We start from the raw sequence: 20,231 nt of genomic DNA on the forward strand, positions 1-20,231 counted from the left end.
CTTCCATCCTTTACAGGAGACCTTTAAAGAAGTCTGCAGGGATGTTGTTCCACATTTCCAAAGCTCGGTCTTAGAAGTTGGTTACATTTTCTGGTTCTCTTGATCCAAGTACTCCCAAACGCAGTGACGCTGAGGTCTGGACTATGGGGTGGTCAGTCCAGCGTTTGATCTTTTGTGTCTGTTCCCGGTTACACATCCTTTCAGACTCAGAGTGTTGAGTTGTCTCCTCACAGTAGACGGATGGATTTTTCCAGATATGTGTAAGTATTACTGAGTGATCGATGTGTGTTATTAATGTGTTATAATTCTAAACCCTCTCTTGATATCACTGCACGTTGTTGTATTTTCACTCAGGCGCTCCTCAGGACCCTCCTCCTTCCCTCAGTGGTCCTCAGGGCCGCTTTAAAGCGCGCGCAGCTGCGACTCAGGCAGTGAGCGCGCGGAGAGCAGCAGAGAGCACGCGCTTAGATCAAACACTCAGAGCGGTTAGAGCGCGAGCCGCACACGCAGGAGCGTCACAGCAGCGCGCGGAGAGTTTAGTGGTGACGGGTTAAACGCACGCGGTATTTATTTATTATTATTATTATTATTACACAGGTTTAATATGCTGTTAATATTATTCATTAATATTCGGTAGAGCGGATTAGCCTAGAGGAGTTTAACTTCCACAGGGATCTGAGTGATTTATACTGCATCATAACGAAAACACAAACAACTACTGATCACTTCGGAGAAGCTGTCGCTGGAGGTTTATTAGTGCTCTATTAGCGGTTTATTAGTGATCTGTTAGTGATTTATTAGAGGTTTGTTGTGCTCTATTAGTGATTTATTAGCAGTTTATTAGTCGATTAGTCCCGGTCAGTTAGTGCTGACGTCTCGCGCTGTCATGCTGGCCCTCGCGCTGGAATTCCTCGTGGTGCTGCTGCAGGTCGCGTGGGCTGTGCTGGCCGCCGCGCTGCGCTGGCTCGTGCGGCCGAAGGAGAAGAGTGTGAGCGGGCAGGTGTGCGTGATCACGGGCGCCGGCGGGGAGCTCGGCCGCCTGTTCGCGAGGGAGTTCGCGCGCCGCCGCGCCACGCTCGTGCTGTGGGACATAAACAGCACGAGCAATGAGGAGACCGCGGAGATGGTCAGAGAAATCTACAGAGAACTGGACACGCAGACGGAGGGTAAGAGAGAGAGAATGAAGAAAGTCATAATGGAGAGAGAGAATGTAGGGAGTGAAAGAGGATGGCCGAATGAAGAGAGAGTGAAAAGTATGGAGAGAATAAAAAGAGAGAGAATGGAGAGAAAGAGAAAGGAGAGAGAACTGAGAAAGTGGAGAGAGCGAGAATGAAAAGCAAGTGGAGAGGGAATGAAGAGGGAGTAGAGAGAGTGAAGAGGGAGTAGAAAGAGAGTGAAAAAGAAGAAGGTAAGAACAGAGAGAGGGACAAGGAGAAAGAAAGAATGGAAAGGGTGAGAGTGAAGAGACAGAATGGAGAGAAAAGAGTGAGAGAATGAAGAGAGATAATGAAGAGGCAGTGGAGAGAGAGTGAATGAAGAGGGAGTAGAGAGAGAATGAAGACAGTCACAGTGGACAGAGCGACAAGAATGAAAAGGGAGCAGAAAGAGAGAATGAAGAGACAGAGAGAATTAGGGGAGAGAGAAAGAGAGAAGACCAAATCTTAGGTAATGCAAATTAGTGAAGGCAATACCAGCAAAGTGGAATATAGTATAATATATAGTATAAACAATATAGTATTGCTCTGATATTGACAGTGATGCCTTTGTTAGCGGTGAGTGGTGAGGTCTCACTGAAGGTGATGCTGAATGTGCAACATGTGCTGTTGTGATAGACGGATGGACATATTGATTGACTGATTTAGCCGAGGAAATGGCAGAATAGCACCTCGAATGCGTCTGCTGTGTCAGGACAGAGCCCGTCGTCTTAATCAGTTTGTTGATTTTGCTGAAGGTTTGTGTGTTTTGTGCATGTTCCTGCAGGTTCTGGATCAGAGGAGGGTTCTGCGTTCCAGCCACAGGTGTACACGTATGTGTGTGATGTGGGTAAGCGGGAGAGTGTGTACACCACCGCAGAGCGAGTGCGCAGAGAGGTGGGGGAGGTGGACCTGCTGATCAATAACGCCGGCGTGGTGTCGGGTCATCACCTGCTGGAGTGTCCGGATGAGCTGATTGAGAGAACGATGGTGGTCAACTGCCACGCCCACTTCTGGGTGAGTCTCGGTTTGAGTATCTCTCTAATGTAGACTGTAGCAGTTCAGATCAGATTTTTTGAATAATGTGATTTTTTTTTCTAGCTACCTTGATATGTTTCCCCAACCTCGTTCTTCCTCTCACTAGCCTCTTTATTAGAAACACTGACCTTGTACTTCCACTCATTGGCCACTTTATTAGAAACACCAGCAAGTTGGAGCTACAAATGTGGAGTTTCTGATAAAGTGGCATCAGATTTTGGGCTGCTTTTACTTGTCCAGCGGCAGATCAGTCTGATGACTTGAGGGGATAAAATGTTAATGCTACTGGTTAAGGTCAACTAAAAAACATTGTTGGGCTCTTCTGTGCATTTACCAATGCAGATGGTTTGTCTGTGTGTGTCTCTGAGTTTGTCTTAGCCATTTGTTTTCATTAAGCCCTTTGTTTGCAGCCAGAATTACTCTGTATAATTGAGATGGTATGTGCAGAATGTGTGGTCAGAGGAGCGTCTCAGTGTGACTGTTATGATCAGAGATAGTAAGAAGTCTGAATAGTAGTCAGTATTCAAACTGTAGTATCTGTCAGTATTGCTAAAAATCCATATTGCTGAGTGACACTTACACCACTGTGTTTGTATGAACATCATAATGTTCTCGCCAATTCTTAGCAACAGTAGCTTTCAACTGTTCCTTTTAGGATGGGGTGCTTGGGTGTTTCAACTGGGTCCACGCCAAAGCTTCACTGCTTAGCCAGGTCTACAGACCTGCTGGCTGGTGACAGTTGGCTTTCATTTATGGTTTTTGAAACTAGCTTACTGTTAGCATGTATTATTAGCTTTTTTAACTGAACTCTTCTAGATCTTTTGTTATTGGCATGGCGCCAAGACATTTACATAATGGTAACTGGTTTGTTTTCATTTGTTGTTAGCATTTTAAACATCACCTTATTAGCTTTTATTGTTACCTTTTGTAACTTTAGCTTCTTTGGACTGAAGTATTCCTTTATGGATGTGGCTCTTTGGTGTTTTAGTGGTGTGCCTCATCTCCAGAGCTCAGCGGTCTACAGACGTTTGCATAATGCTAACTGGTAACTGCGTTCATTTATTGATAGCTTTTTAGACCGAACTGTTCCTTCAGGGATGCGATACATTGGTGTTTGCATTGCCAGAGCCTATACACATATATACTTGAACAAAAGCATGACTAAATGGAGTTGTTGACCTTAGCGTATCCTTTATTTTGATATCCATATACATTTGCTAGTTGATTCTTATTCATTGTTAGCTTTTTTAACATTAACCTTTGACTGAACCTTTCCCTTATGGATGTGATTCCTTGGTTTTTTTAATAGGGTGCCCCTTTAAAAGTGTTTTGTCGTGCCACCCGTCCAAAAGCTCAGCTGGGTCTATAGACATTTGCATAATGCTAATTGGTAACTAGTAATGGTAATTGTAAGTAGTGATTGTTAACTTTTTTAACATGAACTGCTTCTGACTGAACTATTCCATCAAGTTTTGGGTCCTTTGGTGTTTTAGTGTGGCGCCCCTCCAAAACTTAGCCTGACACAAAAGCAGTGATTGGAGGGAGTTTGGTGGGGGTGTCCAGCTTTGGTTTGTTCATTAAAAGCCCATTGAAGAGCACATCCTGCTCGGAGAAGTGCCATTTGGACCAAGCCGTTTTCATCTGGCCTCTCTCTAATTAACCTTGTGTTGGTAAACGAACGAGCGCAGGACTTCTGCAGGCTGCATTGTTTCTGCTGGACCACCTGGGGGTCAGCAGTTTGCTGGGGTCATGCTGTGTTAAAGCCACACATTTGCAGACGTTTTGGGTGTTAAAATCTGAGCGGAGCAGGTTGTTTGTTGTTTGTTTATTAGCGGTAGAGTTATTGATGGCCGGCACAGAGACGTGTGAAGATTCACACAGCAGCAGACAGACTTTCACAAAGAATTAATTAAGCAGTGCTGATTGGGCAATTTGAATGAACAAGATGAATGCATACCTTTGAATTGGCGGTCTTTGAGGGTCCTGTAGTGAGACTTTGCGCTCATTTTATTTCACTTTTTTCATTAATTGTAGTAGGAATTAATGCAAGGGTTGGGTGATATGAAGATATGTTGTTAGTGTGATAAATTATGTTATGGTACTCTTTCCTGAGTATTTGATCAGTACTTCTACAACATTAAACAACTGCAAGGATCACAATTAATGCATGTAGACTAATTGTAAACAACATCAACCAGTGCAGACTGACCTAACTGTAAAGCAAGGTAGCTGATGGATGGCAGCCCATAATGACTTAATCATATTTCTTTAATTATTTTTTGAGAAACTGATTTCTTACTCTATCTTAAAAAGGAATTCCACCAATTAAAAAAAAAAATTCAGCATAAATAGTTAAGATGTAAACAAAGACATTTGCAGTGATTTGATGAAATGCTCTGATCTGGAGTCAGAAGTTGTCATAGTGATGGTAACATCCAAAGAGTTTGATGTAGAATTTTATTACATGAAGTGGTTATGAAACACTGCCTGATGTCTGAGACACTATTTTGTTACAGTGTTGAGAAGGATTAGGTCTATAATCTTTTTAAACCCCATTAATGGCGGTTACTTGCAGGGTATTGTGAGGCCAAAGAAAACAGATTTGCCACTTTTTTACCATCATTAACATTACATTAAAAAACTCAGACAACAAGTGTAGTTGGTTTTGGATAGTAAATAAAATGATTTGCATTGTAGACATCGAGGTGTCTGGTTTCTGTCACCTCCACTATAAAGAAATCTGAGTTGATCATTTTCTTTAGAGTGGAGCATTTAACATCAGACCACTCTGAATTACTTTGTTTACATCTGCACCACTGACTGACGTGGAAGTTTTAAAAGACTGGTGGAATTCCCTTTTAATTAATGCCTTTAATTAATGTTTAGCAGTGTCTTAAAGCTGAGTGTACACTGGACTATGTTGTGCAGTAGTGTTCCTGGTGCAGATGCACTTGTTTTGTGGTTTAGTTGGAATGCTCATTAAGGTTTTGAGAATGGTTTTTAAGCTGTGTGCGGTGAGTCCGCTGGTATAAGATGAAAGCAGACTTTAATGAATAGGGACGCGCGGTGGCCACAGTACGGAGGATGTGGTTCGTTAAAGCCACAAACCGGTCTACACCGGCACAGTTCTTTGTCTGTGAGACATACTTTAATTGGTCAGTTGGCTGCTGCTTACGATGTTTAACACACTACTCTGGATGGATGACTGTTGCTTCATACTTTCTGTGTTTTTTTAAGAAGATTTTATTTTTAATTCTGTTAGAAGAGCCACTTACAACCGATGAAAGGGGAATTCCAAATACTTTTTTTTAAATTACTGCCTAATTAAATGGTCAAGTTGTAAACAAAGTCATTCAGAGTGGTTTGGTGTGAAATGCTCCATTCTAGAGAAATTAGCTGAGGCAGACCTTTTCACAGTGGTGCTGATAGGAACCAGACATCCACCACCAAAAACTCCCTCACAGAAAGTTACATGGAATGTTTATGAATACGTTGCCTTTAAGACATTGCTTTATACTAGTTTTGAGAAGGTTTTGGCCAAAAAAAATTGTTTTATATGTTTATGTCTCAGCCACTTAATTATGCAGAAATTTTGAAAACTTGATGGAATTGTCCTTTAATTCTGAAACAACAGGAGAAATTGCCTGGAAAGTGCATATTCTGAAATTTTAACCCATAGCACATTTGTGGATGTAAGTAGAAGATAAAAGATAATAAAAGATATTTTATTATGATTGAATTTGATAAAATGTTACTGTGGTGTACAGTTGTTAATTACGTATGTAATTACATAGTTGCATTACATAGAATAGAAATGACATAATTCTCATAAATATCTCTACACAAATGAGGATTGAATGTATGTCTGTACTAATTGTCATAAGGTACTCCAGCATAAATGGGTGGAGCTAAAGTGACAGGCTAAATATGTGAATGTATGTAACTGAGTTGGTTGACTGTTTTTGCAGCTAACTTTTCATGCTATATCAAACTCACATGAGGATAGGAAAAGTTTGGAAAGCAAGGAAAGTTTGTTTTTTCTATAATATGGGCCCTTTAAAGGCCTCAGAAAGTGCATAACAGCCTTATTTTAGTCTTATCTTTCTTTTTGCTGGTAAGCTGGTTAGGTCTGTTTTTTCACAGTCAGTCTGTTACTCTGAGAGTTTTGAAGTGGACAGCTGTGTTTGGGAACAGTGCAGGCGATGAGGCCACATTCCAGATGGACCTCGTCTTTTATTTTATTGGATTGTATTGTGGGAATGCTGCAGTGCAGTAACAGCCAACAGGAAGTGAGGTCACTCTCTCTCTCTCAGCCGGTAAACTACTCAGTGAGAGTGAGTATGTAGTGAGAGAGTGAGGGGGATAAAAGTTAATACCGGAGTGATACTGTCTAAAGATACATACACTCATCAGCCACTTTATGGGAGCAAAACAGGAGAGGAGCAAAACTATGAATCGTACTTCACTTTCAGCTATACAGAAGCGCTTTTCTGACAAATCCAACTCTTCTCCCCTGCAGTGCTACTTGATCCGTGGTAGCTAATGTAGCAGGCTAAAACACATTATTTATTCAGTATGGTATTAGACTCAATATTAGCGAGTCCTAAAAATTATGTAGCTGTACTCAGTCTGAAAAAAATAGCGTCAATGCCTCCCTACAAAAACCCCATTACATCGTATTTTATACAACTATAGACTCACCAGCCACTTTATTAGGTACACTTGTTCAGTTGCTTGTTAACACAAATAGCTAATCAGCCAATCACATGGCCGCAACTCAATGCATTTAGGCATGTAGAGGTGGTCAAGACAACTTGCTGAAGTGCAGACCGAGCATCAGAATGGGGAAGAAAGGTGATTTAAGTGACTTTGAAAGTGGCGTGATTGTTGGTGCTAGACGGGCTGGTCTGAGTATTTCAGAAACTGCTGATCTACTGGGATCTTCACACACAGCCATCTCTAGGGTTTACAGAGAATGGTCCGAAAAAGAGAAAATATCCAGTGAACGGCAGTTGTGTGGATGAAAATGCCTTGTTGATGTGAGAGGTCAGAGGAGAATGGGCAGACTGGTTTGAGATGATAGAAAGGCAACAGTAACTCAAATAACCAACCAAAATCTCTGAGGAATGTTTCCAACACCTTGATGAAAGTATGCCACGAAGAATTAAGGCAGTTCTGAAGGCAAAAGGGGGTCCAACTTTTTACTAGCAAGCATCTTTAATGCTCCAGTTACCTTTGTACTAAATTAAGCATATCACTCAGCAGTATAATTGTGGTGCTGCATTTGTTCATATTGTGCAGCTCTAGCATGTATTTGAGGAAGTTTCTCTCTTCCTGCATTTCTGTCCTCATTTAATCCCCTCACTGCCCCTCCCCTCATCCTTTTCTTTTTCTGAAGTGAAGGATGTGATGTTGAACGCAGTTATTCACTGTGATTTGTGGGCAGCACATTCCACAAGTGTGACGGACACAGCTGTAGGCGGACGCAACGAGAGTGAATTTGGGCTTTGAAGAGGGATTCTGGCAAGCATCCCTGTAGAGAAGTGTGAAACGAAAAGCACGAGGAGTGGAGAAAAGAATCGATTCTTAGATTATATGTTCTTATTATTGTGATAAATTCCATCATAACACTCTTTTAATGATACTCAGATCATAAAAAAGTCAGATTTAAACCAACTAATAGCTGGTAAACAACAACAACCAGCGATACAGTTTTGTGTTTCAGGTTTACCGATACTGTGCTGATATCAGTTTGCCTTTAAAAAGCATCCAGCAGGGGAGCTGAGAGCTGTAATGTTGAGCTGCTGCCTGACCCACTTCTGCCACAATTACTTTCTTGTCTTGGGATCTGCTTGACAAGATTCCAAGTGGCAGGAGCCAGAGTTCTGCTGCATTCCTGCTAGACCTGGAGAAAAGGGCCGGCCAGGCAGAAGGGTCTCATTCGGGTAGTCTTAGATGGGCTTAGGGAGCCATGCACCTGTGTTTGTTACTTAACTTGGAAGCGTTCATATGTATGGTGCCGTTCAAAGCCACTTGTCAACTGTTGTGGTGTTGAATAGATTTTTGTTGCTGTAGACTTAGTTTTTTTTTTAAAGAGGTTATTTATAATTAGCACTTTCAATGTATATGGTTGAACTTGCTATGCTGGAGAGACTCAAAAAGAGAGAAGTTGCTTAATTTCGGCTTTGGATAAAATAGTCTTCTTGTAAGATTTGAATAGGATATTTTTACTTGTGAGAATGAAATGTCTGTTATTAATATTATTATTTATTCTTAGTTTGATTTCTTAAGCGTCACAGTATTTTTTCATCTCTATGAAATGCAACGCACACCATAAAGTAGACTTTAATCTGCAAATGTGTTTCCAAACCTGTTTACTTTTCTCTAAATGTATCTGTAGAAATAGAAGAGGAATTCCACTGATATTTTTTATTTACTGTGCAAAACTTTTTAGACTCATTCAGAGTGGTTTGATGTGAAATGGTAGATACTCAGATGTCTTTACAATGGTGGTGATTGGAATCAGCGGTCGCTACAAAACAAATGTAGCAATTATATTTACTATCCAAAACCAACAGCGAACCTACACGTGAGTTTTATATGTAATGTTGATGAAATAGTGGTAAATCTGAAAAAAATAAGCTTCCTTATTTTGCCTCAAAGCGCTCTGCATGTACCCCTCCACCATGAATGTATTGAACAAACTGGTTTCAGGGCCAAAATCATCTCAAAACTATTATGAAACAATATCTCAGCCATCAGTCTGTGTATTCATAACCATTTCATGTAATAATGTTCTGTGTGGGAGTTTTTAGAGGTGGATGTCTGATTCCTATCCCCACCACTGTGAATAATTCACAGTTTCTTTAGAATGGAGCATTTCACACCAAACCACTCTGAATGACTTTGTTTACATCTCAACCATTTAATTATGCAGAACTCTTGAAAAATTGGTGGAATGCTTTTTTAAATTAAAGGCTGATCAGGCCATTAAGGGTTGAACACTTTTTTGTTACCATAGGCATAGTAGCTTACTTCATTCAGGGCTTTGGTAGCACCAAATGGTTTACTTTTATTAGTGTATTCATTATATTCTTGTGTGTTGTCCAGTGATTCGTCATCATTCATTCGTTTCTTCCAATTTTTCTCTCTTAAGTGTGTTTTTTTTTCATGCAGCTCACAAAAGTAAAAGTTGTTTCTTTCTCTGAATTGTTTTGTTTAAGTTATCATCAGACACCAGGCTGGTCAGTCAAAGGAGGAAATATAGAAGATGCCACATTTAGTTTTCAGCACAGACTGGTCTCCTTTGTTGGACGGCTAATTAATGTCCGGCTATCCACACCCAACATTTGTATGTATTCCTGTTGTTTAAACAGTAGCACTAATCTAGGCTGACGCGGCAGCTGAGAAAAGCTTTTGTGCGGAGCACCGCACTTGAGTTTGTCTCAATTAGGAGGCGCACCGGGCATGGGCAGAGGAAGTTCTGCGCTGTTGGGAGTTAATTTAGCGTAAACGCAAGCGTTGAGAACCAATTACGGAAGCTACGAAGTAAGACATGAACTCGTGTTCGGCTTCACACGTTTTGTGTCTGAGAGGTCGGCAGGACCACGGGGGGCTGGATTCACAGCTCAAGCGATTTTGCGCGCTCTATAGCGGTGGCAAAAATATTGCATCACGATACACAGCAAGTTTTTTGGATATTTGCAAAAACAGCAGTGCTACAAAGATTTTGAATGTCTGCAAAAATAAACTAACGAGGAACAGGAGGAGAAAAAAATCAACTGGTAAAATTTAAGAATGCAGATATGGTTAAGATATGGTTAAGCTGATGCCGACAGTGATACATAAAGATTTATGAAGTGTTGAAACTTAAACTACCTCTACCTGAATTTGCACTACAGATAAATATAACATTTATTTGTGGGGTTCAAGATGCAGTTAAATTAATAAAATCCAGATACTTTCGTACAGCAACTTAACGATAAAATATCATTGTAAAAGTTGATGTGTATGGATAGTTTTAGTCCTAAAATCTGATCAGTTGAGCCGTATTTGAAGGCACTGTAAAGTACTTAATATGTGCATAGCTACCACCTCACATCAATTGAATTGATTGAATCTTTGACTGTAATCCTGCTCATATGGATAAATGAAGCAAGACCTGGGTTCTGTTTAAACTGAGTGGCTAACAACTTATTTTCTTTACTAAAAGTAGCCTGCTCTGTTAGCCAATAGGCTAAAATATAGCTAACAGGGTAAACAGCTCCTCTGTATCGTCAAAAGCTTTGAATTAAAGTCTGCTCACTCTGACATCTTGGCAACGCCACAGTGCAGTTATTTCAAGTCACACAAGACCAGATTCCTAAGACCAGACCACTGAAGGCCAAATTACCATTTCAAATACAGTAAAGGGTGGGACCCTGAAAACAGGCATCAGGTTGAGCGTTACAAGCTTTCCCATTTTCCAACCAGTGACCTGTCTCCTCCTTTATAATGTGTATGGTACTTGTTGCATGATTCACCGTGAAACTGCAATATAGAAAGTTTGAATGTCTTACATGCTTTATATCCCTTAAGTAGAATTAAACCACTGCTGAATCTCAAATGACTCTTTGCTCCCTAAATAGTGTGCTGTAGTTATGAAATTCTGACTTCTGCACTTAAACAGTCAAACTCTATTTGTTTGCTGTTTAATTGTGCATGTGGCTGAATCTCAAAGTGCTATTGGTTAAGCATATTATGCACTGGGTGCACTTTAATTCCTTTGTAGGGAGCCATTTGAGATGTGGGTGTGCTGGCTTGATGTATCCCCCACTCGAAAAGACTCGAAAACAGAGGTGCTAATTTGCATTGTCCTGGTGGTGGTAATCTAAGACCAAAAATTAATGGTATTTACATACAGTGCTTTATTGTTTTATTATTATATTACATTGTTATTTTTATTTATTTGTATGTTCATTATTGTATGACAAAGTTTTAGGCAGCTGAACGTTCGGCAGTCTCTGGTTGCTTAGCAGCTATAACATACTTTAAAGGAGCTATATTTTTAGTGGAATAATTTTTTTTCTCGATTATTATGAATAAGTATTTATTTACTAATGTATATTTTATCATATTTTATGTTGTCTGCAGTTTTATAAAAGCAAAAGGCCACTTGAAGTTACAGTGATTTTATCACGGTTTAGGAGGTCGTAACATAATTGATCACGAAAACGGTATCACCACACTGACCACCCCTACATTCTGTTTGAAATTGCTAAACTCACGTTGTCACATCACATTAATCGGTTAAACCTGAGATTAGAACAGACTAGCTGAACCGGTTTTCTGTGTACATTCTGTGTTTTAGTTCAGGTAGTAATTTTACCGTTTTGGCCAAGAAGGCCGCAACAGCAATCTAAACTTTTTCACTGACAGCGCTGACTGTAAACTCTGCAGCTGCTGTTGGTGTAAGCGATATGAGCCTCTTTAACTCTAACAATCCATTTGCTTCCATGCTAACCACCATTTAAGCATTTCAGCCGTCATTCTGTCCAGCACATCTCGGGTGACAGAATAAGATGCACTAATTTTTTTGTAAACATTGTTTCAAAATGTATTGTTAATCCATATAAAGAAGCTATACTGCAAAATCAACCTGTTTTGAATTTGTTGTGGTTGTGATGTCACAACCACAAACATATATGCATGGTGGCCTCCAGCTGTTTGGCCCCGCCCATTCAAGCTGCAGTTATATTTCAGCCGGGACTGCGTTTTGAATCAAGACAGAGCTTATTTATATACAGCAGTCCTTATGGCACAGTAACAACAAGAGGCTATACAGTTCTAAGGCATAAAAAAAGTTGGGAAAATTGTCATGTAAAAATGACTTATGGCTGTTTTTGTTTACCTAAAGCCAAACCAATGACATATTTGACATAAAGAAATGAATTTTAAGTAATATGTGCAATAATGGCCAATAAAAGAAACTGCAAACTGAACATAGTCAGTGCTGGAAATCACAGGTTGTATTATTCGTCCATTAATCACGCTAACCTGTTTCTGGACGGCGTGCATGCTTGCAGACAGTGCAGAAATTCCAGCAGGTTGTCAGATTGACGTTTTTAAAGCCTGCTGGCAGAGCTGAAAGGCATTTTAGCTCACGGAGCAGAACTGTGCGAGCTGGTACCACTCTCAGGCTCGTTTCTCTACATCACGTTTACGAACGCTGATATCACTGGCTGTATTAAGGTCTTCTCTGTTATTCTTGGCCTCCTGCTTTTTATATGCTGTTCATGGAGAATCCTCTATAAAGCCACAGACAGACTGTACTGTACTTCTGCAAGTATGCAGCAGTAAAAGGGCCCACAGCCCTGTTTTCATTTATTTGACTTTTTTCCCCAGGGCTCCATAACGTTTGTGTATGATTATACAAAAACAGTCATAATTCATTTCTACATGACTACATGACAATCTCTCTTCATCTAAATTAAATAGGCTGTTTATGTTACTGTGCCTGTAAGACTGATATATGTAAATTAACGCTGTTCTGATTGGCTGCCCTGTATTGTGCCTCATTGACAAAGCAGTCTGGGCTGAAACACGCCTTAGAACTTCAGCAATAATGTGCGTAGCTAAACTGCTGAATAGGCTGATATTTGTAAATGTGTTTTCATGACACCACAAAACAATGAATTCCATTGAGTTTGCAGCTCATTTTTCTTGTATGTGCTGTATGTACTGTGAAGTAAACATTTGACATTTGACTTACATAATGAACAGGTTTGAATCTGGACTCTTGTTTTTTCAAATCAGAAAAAGACAAAAGACGTACAAAATGTAAAACATCTTCACTTGTTTCAATGAGCTATGACACAGAAATAATTCCTAGAAAACTACAATATTTCTGACTTTAAATGCAACTTCTAATAATTAAGAAAACTCTATTGCTTCTCAAAATATCTGCATAATTAAGTGGTTAAAATGTAAAGAAAATCATTCAAAGTAATTTGGTGTGAAATTGTCTTTCTAGAGAACTGAGTGAGAATTATTCAGAGTGTTGGTTATAGGAACCAGACATCCACCTCTAAAAGCTCCCTCATAGAAAGTTATTACATGAAAAGGGTACGAATACACTGGCTAATACTGTCTGAGATCCCAGATGTTTTGTTATACGATAGTTCTGAGAAGGCTTTAGCCTAAAACGTATATTTAATGATGGAGGGATACATGCAAGACGTTATGAGCCAAGATAGTCCCTAAAGAAAACTTATTTTTCAGATTTATCACTATTTTACCATTATCAACGTCCCATATAAAAACTTAGAAAACACATGTAGGTTCACTGGTGGTTTTGAATGGTAAATAAAATGGCTGTATTTGTGCTGTAGACATTGCAACCCCTAGTTCCCATCCTGTTACTATGGATGGATGCATATGGGAGAGCAGCATTATTGCTTCACTGATTCATTCATTCACATCCAATTCCAACCTGATTTTTAAACCCAAAAAGCCAGCATTGCTAGTGTCATTGTTTGCTTTCTTCTAATGAAAGCACAACATATTACTTCCAAATGAAACATAATGTGTCTTGCTAATACTTCTGGAAGTTGTTCTTTGTCCAGATAAGTAAGTAAGTTCTGTTTAAATTAGTCTCGGGGGATCTTGTGGAAACGGAGTGGTCAGTAATAGCCTTTCAGACAGAAACAGAACTGTTCCTGAACTCCCTCAGTAGGGCTGAGCAGATGAGGATTGTTTAGTCTTTGTGAATTATTAGCAGGGGGAGGGAGGGGAAAAATCCTGGATCAAAGGGCTTTGGCAAAGATGAAGAGCATCAGGAAAATAACCCCTTTTCTCTCTCTCTCTCTTTCCCTCATCCTCTTCCAGACCACCAAGGCATTTCTCCCCAAGATGCTGGAGATGAACCATGGACACATTGTGACAGTTGCCAGTTCACTGGGCCTCTTCAGCACAGCTGGCGTGGAGGTTAGTGCACTGCAGAAACCGAATAAATCTACTGGCAGCTTCAGATAAAAGGAAAAACCATGGAAAGTTTAGAGAAGGCTTAGTGCAGTGGCTTATCACAGAATCAAACATCAGCATTGCAGCTACAACTGTAGCTGTATGTATACAACTCTTTAGATATTGTGATATTTTAATTGTCCTAAATAGTGGAAAATAATATGATATAAATGTGAGTTGAGTTGATATCTCCCCCACACCAAATATAAGTATCTACACAAGTCTAAAAAAAAAAAAAGATTGAACACCGCCCCCACCCCACCCCCCGATCAAATGACGTTTTGTTGATTTGAGTGAAAATAAATGAAAAGATATGAGAAAATATACATATAAAATGTAAAAAAGTCCACATTTTAAGTTATTTTTTTTAATATGGTAAATTCAGAAAATAAACAGTATTTGTGAATTAAAGCTCTTAGATGGCCAGTGTCCACCAGCAGGCCCAAAGTTTTATTACACAGATCTACAACCTATGAACAGCTCTGCCAGTTTGCATTTCAGGTCCCTGTAGATATGAATAAAAAGCCTGGGATTTTAAGGGGTTAAGCTGTGCACAAGTGTATTCTCTGTAGAGGATGTGTTAATTTATTTTCACTTAGAAAGTTGTGTAACTTGCATACTGTATTATGTAATCATAATATGTGCCATGAGTGTTATATATATGTAATACGTATTTAATAAGCCTAACCCTAAGTAACCCTCAGTTTACATAATGTACCACATACAGAAACAAATTTTTTGTGAAAAACATTTTACAGTCAGGGGCATTTTGCTGGTCCTGTATGTTAGAACTGATTTCCTGTTTTTAGAGTCCACAGACATAAACTCAGCAAGACATCTGCCTATAGATTCTTTTTCTGTATTGTAGCATTCATATTCAACTTTTTTAGTCTCTATTCATTAATTCACACAATGAGTCTTCTTTTCTTTTTTCTTGGATGTAAATACAGTCTGTTTGCTAGGATGGTTAAAGGATTGGTGCCAAACTGGTTACTCTAGCCTGCGCCAGTGAAAGGCCGCTCTGAGTTAATATTCTGCTGCTTGTACGACTTCCTTTCACTGCGGTCCAACCTGGTGTCATTTTTCCAGCGGCCTTTGGAGGGGTGGTGAGGTGGGGGGGCTGTCTTTTTTGTTTTGTTAGATGCCCATATGCTTGTGTTGTAGCAACCCTTATCCTCAAGTTAGCCTCACTTCAAAGCAGCCGGCAGCACATCTGACCCAATATAATGGCTAGGAACAGTGAGTGTGCGTGTTTATATGGCCAGGCCTTAATACAGTGAGTAAAGCTGCCGCTGATGTTGTGTGGAATCTCTTTATCCCTGTATGTTTATCTACACGCATCTGTGTTTGACCAGGCTGGTTTTGAAGATTATGTCCACAGTGAGCCACATCAAAACCTTCCTGCGGCTACACAAGACTAAAGAATGCTAATGAAACTGTAAAAGTTACCATTCTGCTGGAGATGTGTAATTACGAAAGAGGAAAAGAGCCTAGGGAGCTTCGGTTCCGCTCGCTTTTTAAAAGAATGCTGTTTTTTTTCCTTCCCGATTACAGGATTACTGCGCTAGCAAGTTCGGAGCCATCGGTTTCCACGAGTCCCTGAGCCACGAAATCAAGGCTTCAGAGAAAGACGGCATCAAAATGACACTGGTGTGCCCTTACCTGGTGGACACGGGCATGTTCCGAGGCTGCAGGATAAGGTAACTTATTGGATTTCCATTAAAGACAGAAGGAGACAATAGGGACGTAGTTCAAGTGGACACTGCTGAACAGCGCTTAGGGTAGCTTTGCTTGTGTCCACTCATGTCACACTCAGCTTGGCTTTCTACTAGCACAATGACGTCCCTACGCACGCACACTCTCCTTTCAGACACAGGCTCGCTTCTTTGACACGGGATCCAATTCCTGTCCCAACAGTAGTTACGATTACAGGTGCATAATAGATTAACTAAGCTCCTCAGCTGCTTTCAAGTGGTCTCAGTTCTATTGGGGTTTCCCACCTTGAGACAACACACGAACGAGGTTAAAAAACAAGTGCAGTGAAATTTCTGATGCAGAACTAATCAGCCAAGTGACATCATTTTTTCTCATGACCACGGAAAGAAGTGTAATCAGATAAAACAGGAGAAATGTCATGAATAAGGAGCTAAAACAGCAACATTGTACTGTATCGTGACTAGCTTGTTAGCTAAAGCATTAGCGCAGAACACTAAAAATCTGCTTTTGTTTTACATTTTGTACTTTTATAGTGTTCAATGCTCTAATAAACCAAAATTGGAAATATGAACTTAAGAGCATAAGGCACATTACCAACAACTCCTTATCTTTGCTGCATTGAAACATGCATAGGTCCAAAACAACAAATGCTAGCTAATTGCTTGGTAATAAGCTACAACAGCTGTTGTCCATGTTCTTTGTTTATTTTTGCGGTAGAAAAAAATTCCTCTGCCAAGAAATTTGTATTAGAAAGCTGCTATATGCTAGTCTGCTAGCTACTACAAACTGCACTGAATGACTTAAGTTTACATATACGAATGTATAAAAGATTAGCGCACTTACAGTCCCGTTTACTTAGTCTTGACTAACCTACAGGATGGAATGCCTTCAGGACCCACCCAAGTTCCACACCTTTTTAAAAAAATCTGAAATGAAGACTTAAAATTTTTTTTTATCTGGCCATATTCAGCACAATTCATTATATATCATTTAAAAGGCTATGTTCTTGTTTTCCTGTAGTCTGTCATTTAAATATAATGACTCTTGCCCTGCCTCTAAAATGCCTTCTGATTTTTGGTAGCATCACTGTTCACCAGTGGTAGAAAAAATAATATTAACCAATGGTCCATATGTTCTCTGAGATTGCCAGAGCACAAATGTGACAAAGTTTATCAAAGCGTATGGCTAAAGTTAGACCCACAGTCTTAACCCCATGTGTGTATGTAAACTTAGCTGACTTTGAAAAGTCTCTGAGCTTTTCTCATCTTGTTACTTTCTTCTCCGACTAGGAAAGAAATTGAGCCATTTTTGCCTCCACTGAGGCCGGAGTTCTGTGTGAAACAGGCTATGAGGGCCATCTTGACTGACCAGCCGATGGTCTGCACACCCCGCATTGTCTATATGGTCAACTTCATGAAAAGGCAAGTGCCGATCTTACTTTCTTCATTCATTTTAGATTTACCAAACAATGTAGATCATTTACCAAATGCATTTTTTGTTAAAGATTGAATGACAGTTGAAACTGGCATTTCAGCTGTCATTAGAATTTACAACCATTTGTCACTGTGTTTTGCACACTGTGAAATTAGACCTCTGCATTTAACCCATCCGTGCAGTGACACACCCACATACATGCACACAAATGAACACACACACTAGGGGCAGTGAGCGCACTTGCCCGGAGCAGTGAGTAGCCCTATCTACGGCACCCAGGGAGCAATTGGGGGTTAGGTGCCTTGCTCAAGGGCACTTCAATCATGGACTGTCAGCCAAGGGGATCGAACCAGCAACGTTCTGGTCACAGGGCTGGTTCCCTAACCTCCAGCCCACGACTGCCCCCATAAAATCTTTAACAAAAAATAAAGAAATAAAGAAACTTTTGATATTTAGGTCCACATGGTCATAATGACAGATTGTAATGCACTACAAGAATTTGGCACTTTGCCCATATGGTCTAATTTTTTTTTTGTCTCGATTCTAAATCTCCTGTTTTCTCTTTTTCTGTTCCAGCATCCTGCCATTCGAGGCCATTGTTTGTATGTACCGTTTCCTTGGGGCGGACAAGTGCATGTACCCTTTCTTGGCTCAAAGGAAAGAAGCTATGAACAACAACGAAGCAAAGAATGGGATCTAGACAACGACCCCCAAACTCCAGGGCATATTAGCTACCCACACAAGGAAACACCACTGAGAGCAGAGTGGACAGAAGAGAGACTGAATTCAGACTGGTGCACTTGCATTGAGCAGATGCAAAGGTTTACCATATTGTTCCTCTGGAACAAAGAAAGCTGTGTAACTACGCTAAGGATTTATTTGTCTTTATTATTTTTTGTTTGGTTCGTTTTAAAAGAAACCAACCATCTATATACTGTGTCAATAGTTTTGAAATCATACATGAGATATTCAGTAATTATTTACATAATGTAGTCACCAGCATTATCTAGTGTCTTTGTGAAAATATACAGTATGTTACTGTATGAACAGTAAAATCTTGTCACTTTTTTACTTGTAGACATGCACTGTAATTACCTAATTTCTCTACACTGCCAATGCTATTAGCTAAACCAGTACGCCACCTCATTTCCCAGAAACTAGAGGCAATCGTTTCATCTGTCAGAAATAAGACCCAATGTTAAGTACTGCGTTTAACCCAAATAAGACGGCAAACTACATTAAAAACCCAACTTTAAACCCAACCATACAGTCAACCCAATATTAAACCCAACTTTACAACCAGCTTTAAACCCAAACAATACAGTAAAGCCAACGGTAAACGCAGTGTTAAAGTCTAGCGTTAAACCTATTGTTAAACTCAATGATAACCCAATGGAAAACCCAACAACAAACCCAGTGCTAAACCCACTGGTAAGCCCAACCATGAACCCAGTGAAAGCTCAATGTTATTGTCCATGGCAAACCCAATGTTAAGTCCAAAGATGAGCTACCATTAAACCCCAGGGTTGGACTCAAATGTAAGCCCAACTTTATACCCAAAAGTAAACTCAGTGATAAAAAAGACAAAGTGTTGATGTCCATGGCAAATCCAACATTATACCCAAAATAAAACCCAACCTTCTCAAACTCTCATCTGATCCTTGTCTTTTAGACCCAAAAGATCAGTGTGAACAGTTTAGCTATTTCAGCCTTTTGCTGTCCTTTAAACCACCATCATTTGTTTATGTTTCCCCATAAACATGGTCCATACGCAGCTTTGGCTGCTTAGTGTGCATATGAAAGTTCAGCCTGCGTCTCTTGGTTGGTATACTTTGTGAAAAAGCCAGTCTGTGTTTTGAGCAGTTTGAAGCTCACTGAGTTGAACTGAGGGTCGCCGTCCTCCGTAGATAAGATCTTTCCTGATTAAAGAAGAGGAGAACAGAAACAAACCAGCCCACCTCTATTGATTTTGTGGGTCATTTGTCAAACTCTGTTTTTACATTGTATCTGGCTGGAAGAGGTGTGTGTCTTATTATTTCCTTTTTTAAATCAGCATATACTTCATTTTTTAAATCAGCAGTTCTCTGAAGCAGGGCATGGACTGAAGAAATTATGTGAACCATCGATTTGCCTGTGTTGACCGAAATGGTTTGAAAATCTCAGAAATCCTGCAAGGCATCCACTACATCTTTATTCCGATATCCAGCTGAAATCTATATCATGTTTCTTGTAACTTGGACTGAAATGGTTCTCCATGGCTAGATATATGGATATCTCGTATGTCTAAGAAAGTCATTTATGAATTTAATGTACATTCCAATAGGCACCATTTCTTCACTTATAGTGATGAGCCTAAAATCACTACCTCTTCATTATTTTATTTTATTTTTTTTTTGCCATTTGTTGACAGTATGACATTATGCCTCCTTTTGTAACTTTCTTAAGACTGCTCTGTAGAGGAGCAAACAATGTGGTTCCAATGTTTAGTGTCTCTACCTAACTTAAATTAATAAATTGATTTAGATTGTGACTTGTTTTGATAGTTGAAGTGTGATGGGATAAAATTTGCTGGGCTTTGTTCCTGTCTAGGTTTCATTCTATTACTATTTAAAAACACGAATAATGCTGTAGTGAAGTTCTGTGGTGTAAATATAGACCTAGCGTGGTTGTGTACCAGAGAACATTGAGAACACTACTAGCTATAAGGGACAATATATTAGTAGTGGGTGGTACAGCTTGAATTTATATCACGGTATAATTCGAATTTCTCTATTGAACTGGTTGAAAATCAGAGTTAAAAACGAATTTCAAACTTGGACTTGGCCATTTGTCTTTGAGTGACCCTAAACC

The 20,231-nt window shown here is 39.7% G+C and overlaps 1 protein-coding gene across 1 annotated transcript; it reads left to right on the forward strand.

Moving 5' to 3' along the window:
• The first annotated feature begins 429 nt into the window (after positions 1-429).
• On the forward strand, positions 430-19,911 carry rdh10a (retinol dehydrogenase 10a). The gene is made up of 6 exons (XM_017696211.2): positions 430-1,166; positions 1,981-2,210; positions 14,097-14,195; positions 15,786-15,931; positions 17,237-17,368; positions 17,958-19,911. The coding sequence occupies exons 1-6, from the start codon at positions 887-889 to the stop codon at positions 18,079-18,081; spliced, it is 1,011 nt and encodes a 336-aa protein (XP_017551700.1). The 5' UTR covers positions 430-886; the 3' UTR covers positions 18,082-19,911.
• Positions 19,912-20,231: the final 320 nt, after the last annotated feature.

This window comes from Pygocentrus nattereri, chromosome 24, assembly GCF_015220715.1.
Source record: "Pygocentrus nattereri isolate fPygNat1 chromosome 24, fPygNat1.pri, whole genome shotgun sequence".
Lineage (NCBI taxonomy): Eukaryota > Metazoa > Chordata > Actinopteri > Characiformes > Serrasalmidae > Pygocentrus > Pygocentrus nattereri.

Coding starts and splice junctions, on each gene's coding strand:
- rdh10a (XM_017696211.2), top strand. CDS start 887: ATGCTGGCCCTCGCGCTGGAATTCCTCGTGGTGCTGCTGCAGGTCGCG. Junction 2,211..14,096: donor ACTGCCACGCCCACTTCTGG/GTGAGTCTCGGT, acceptor ATCCTCTTCCAG/ACCACCAAGGCATTTCTCCC. Junction 15,932..17,236: donor TTCCGAGGCTGCAGGATAAG/GTAACTTATTGG, acceptor TTCTCCGACTAG/GAAAGAAATTGAGCCATTTT.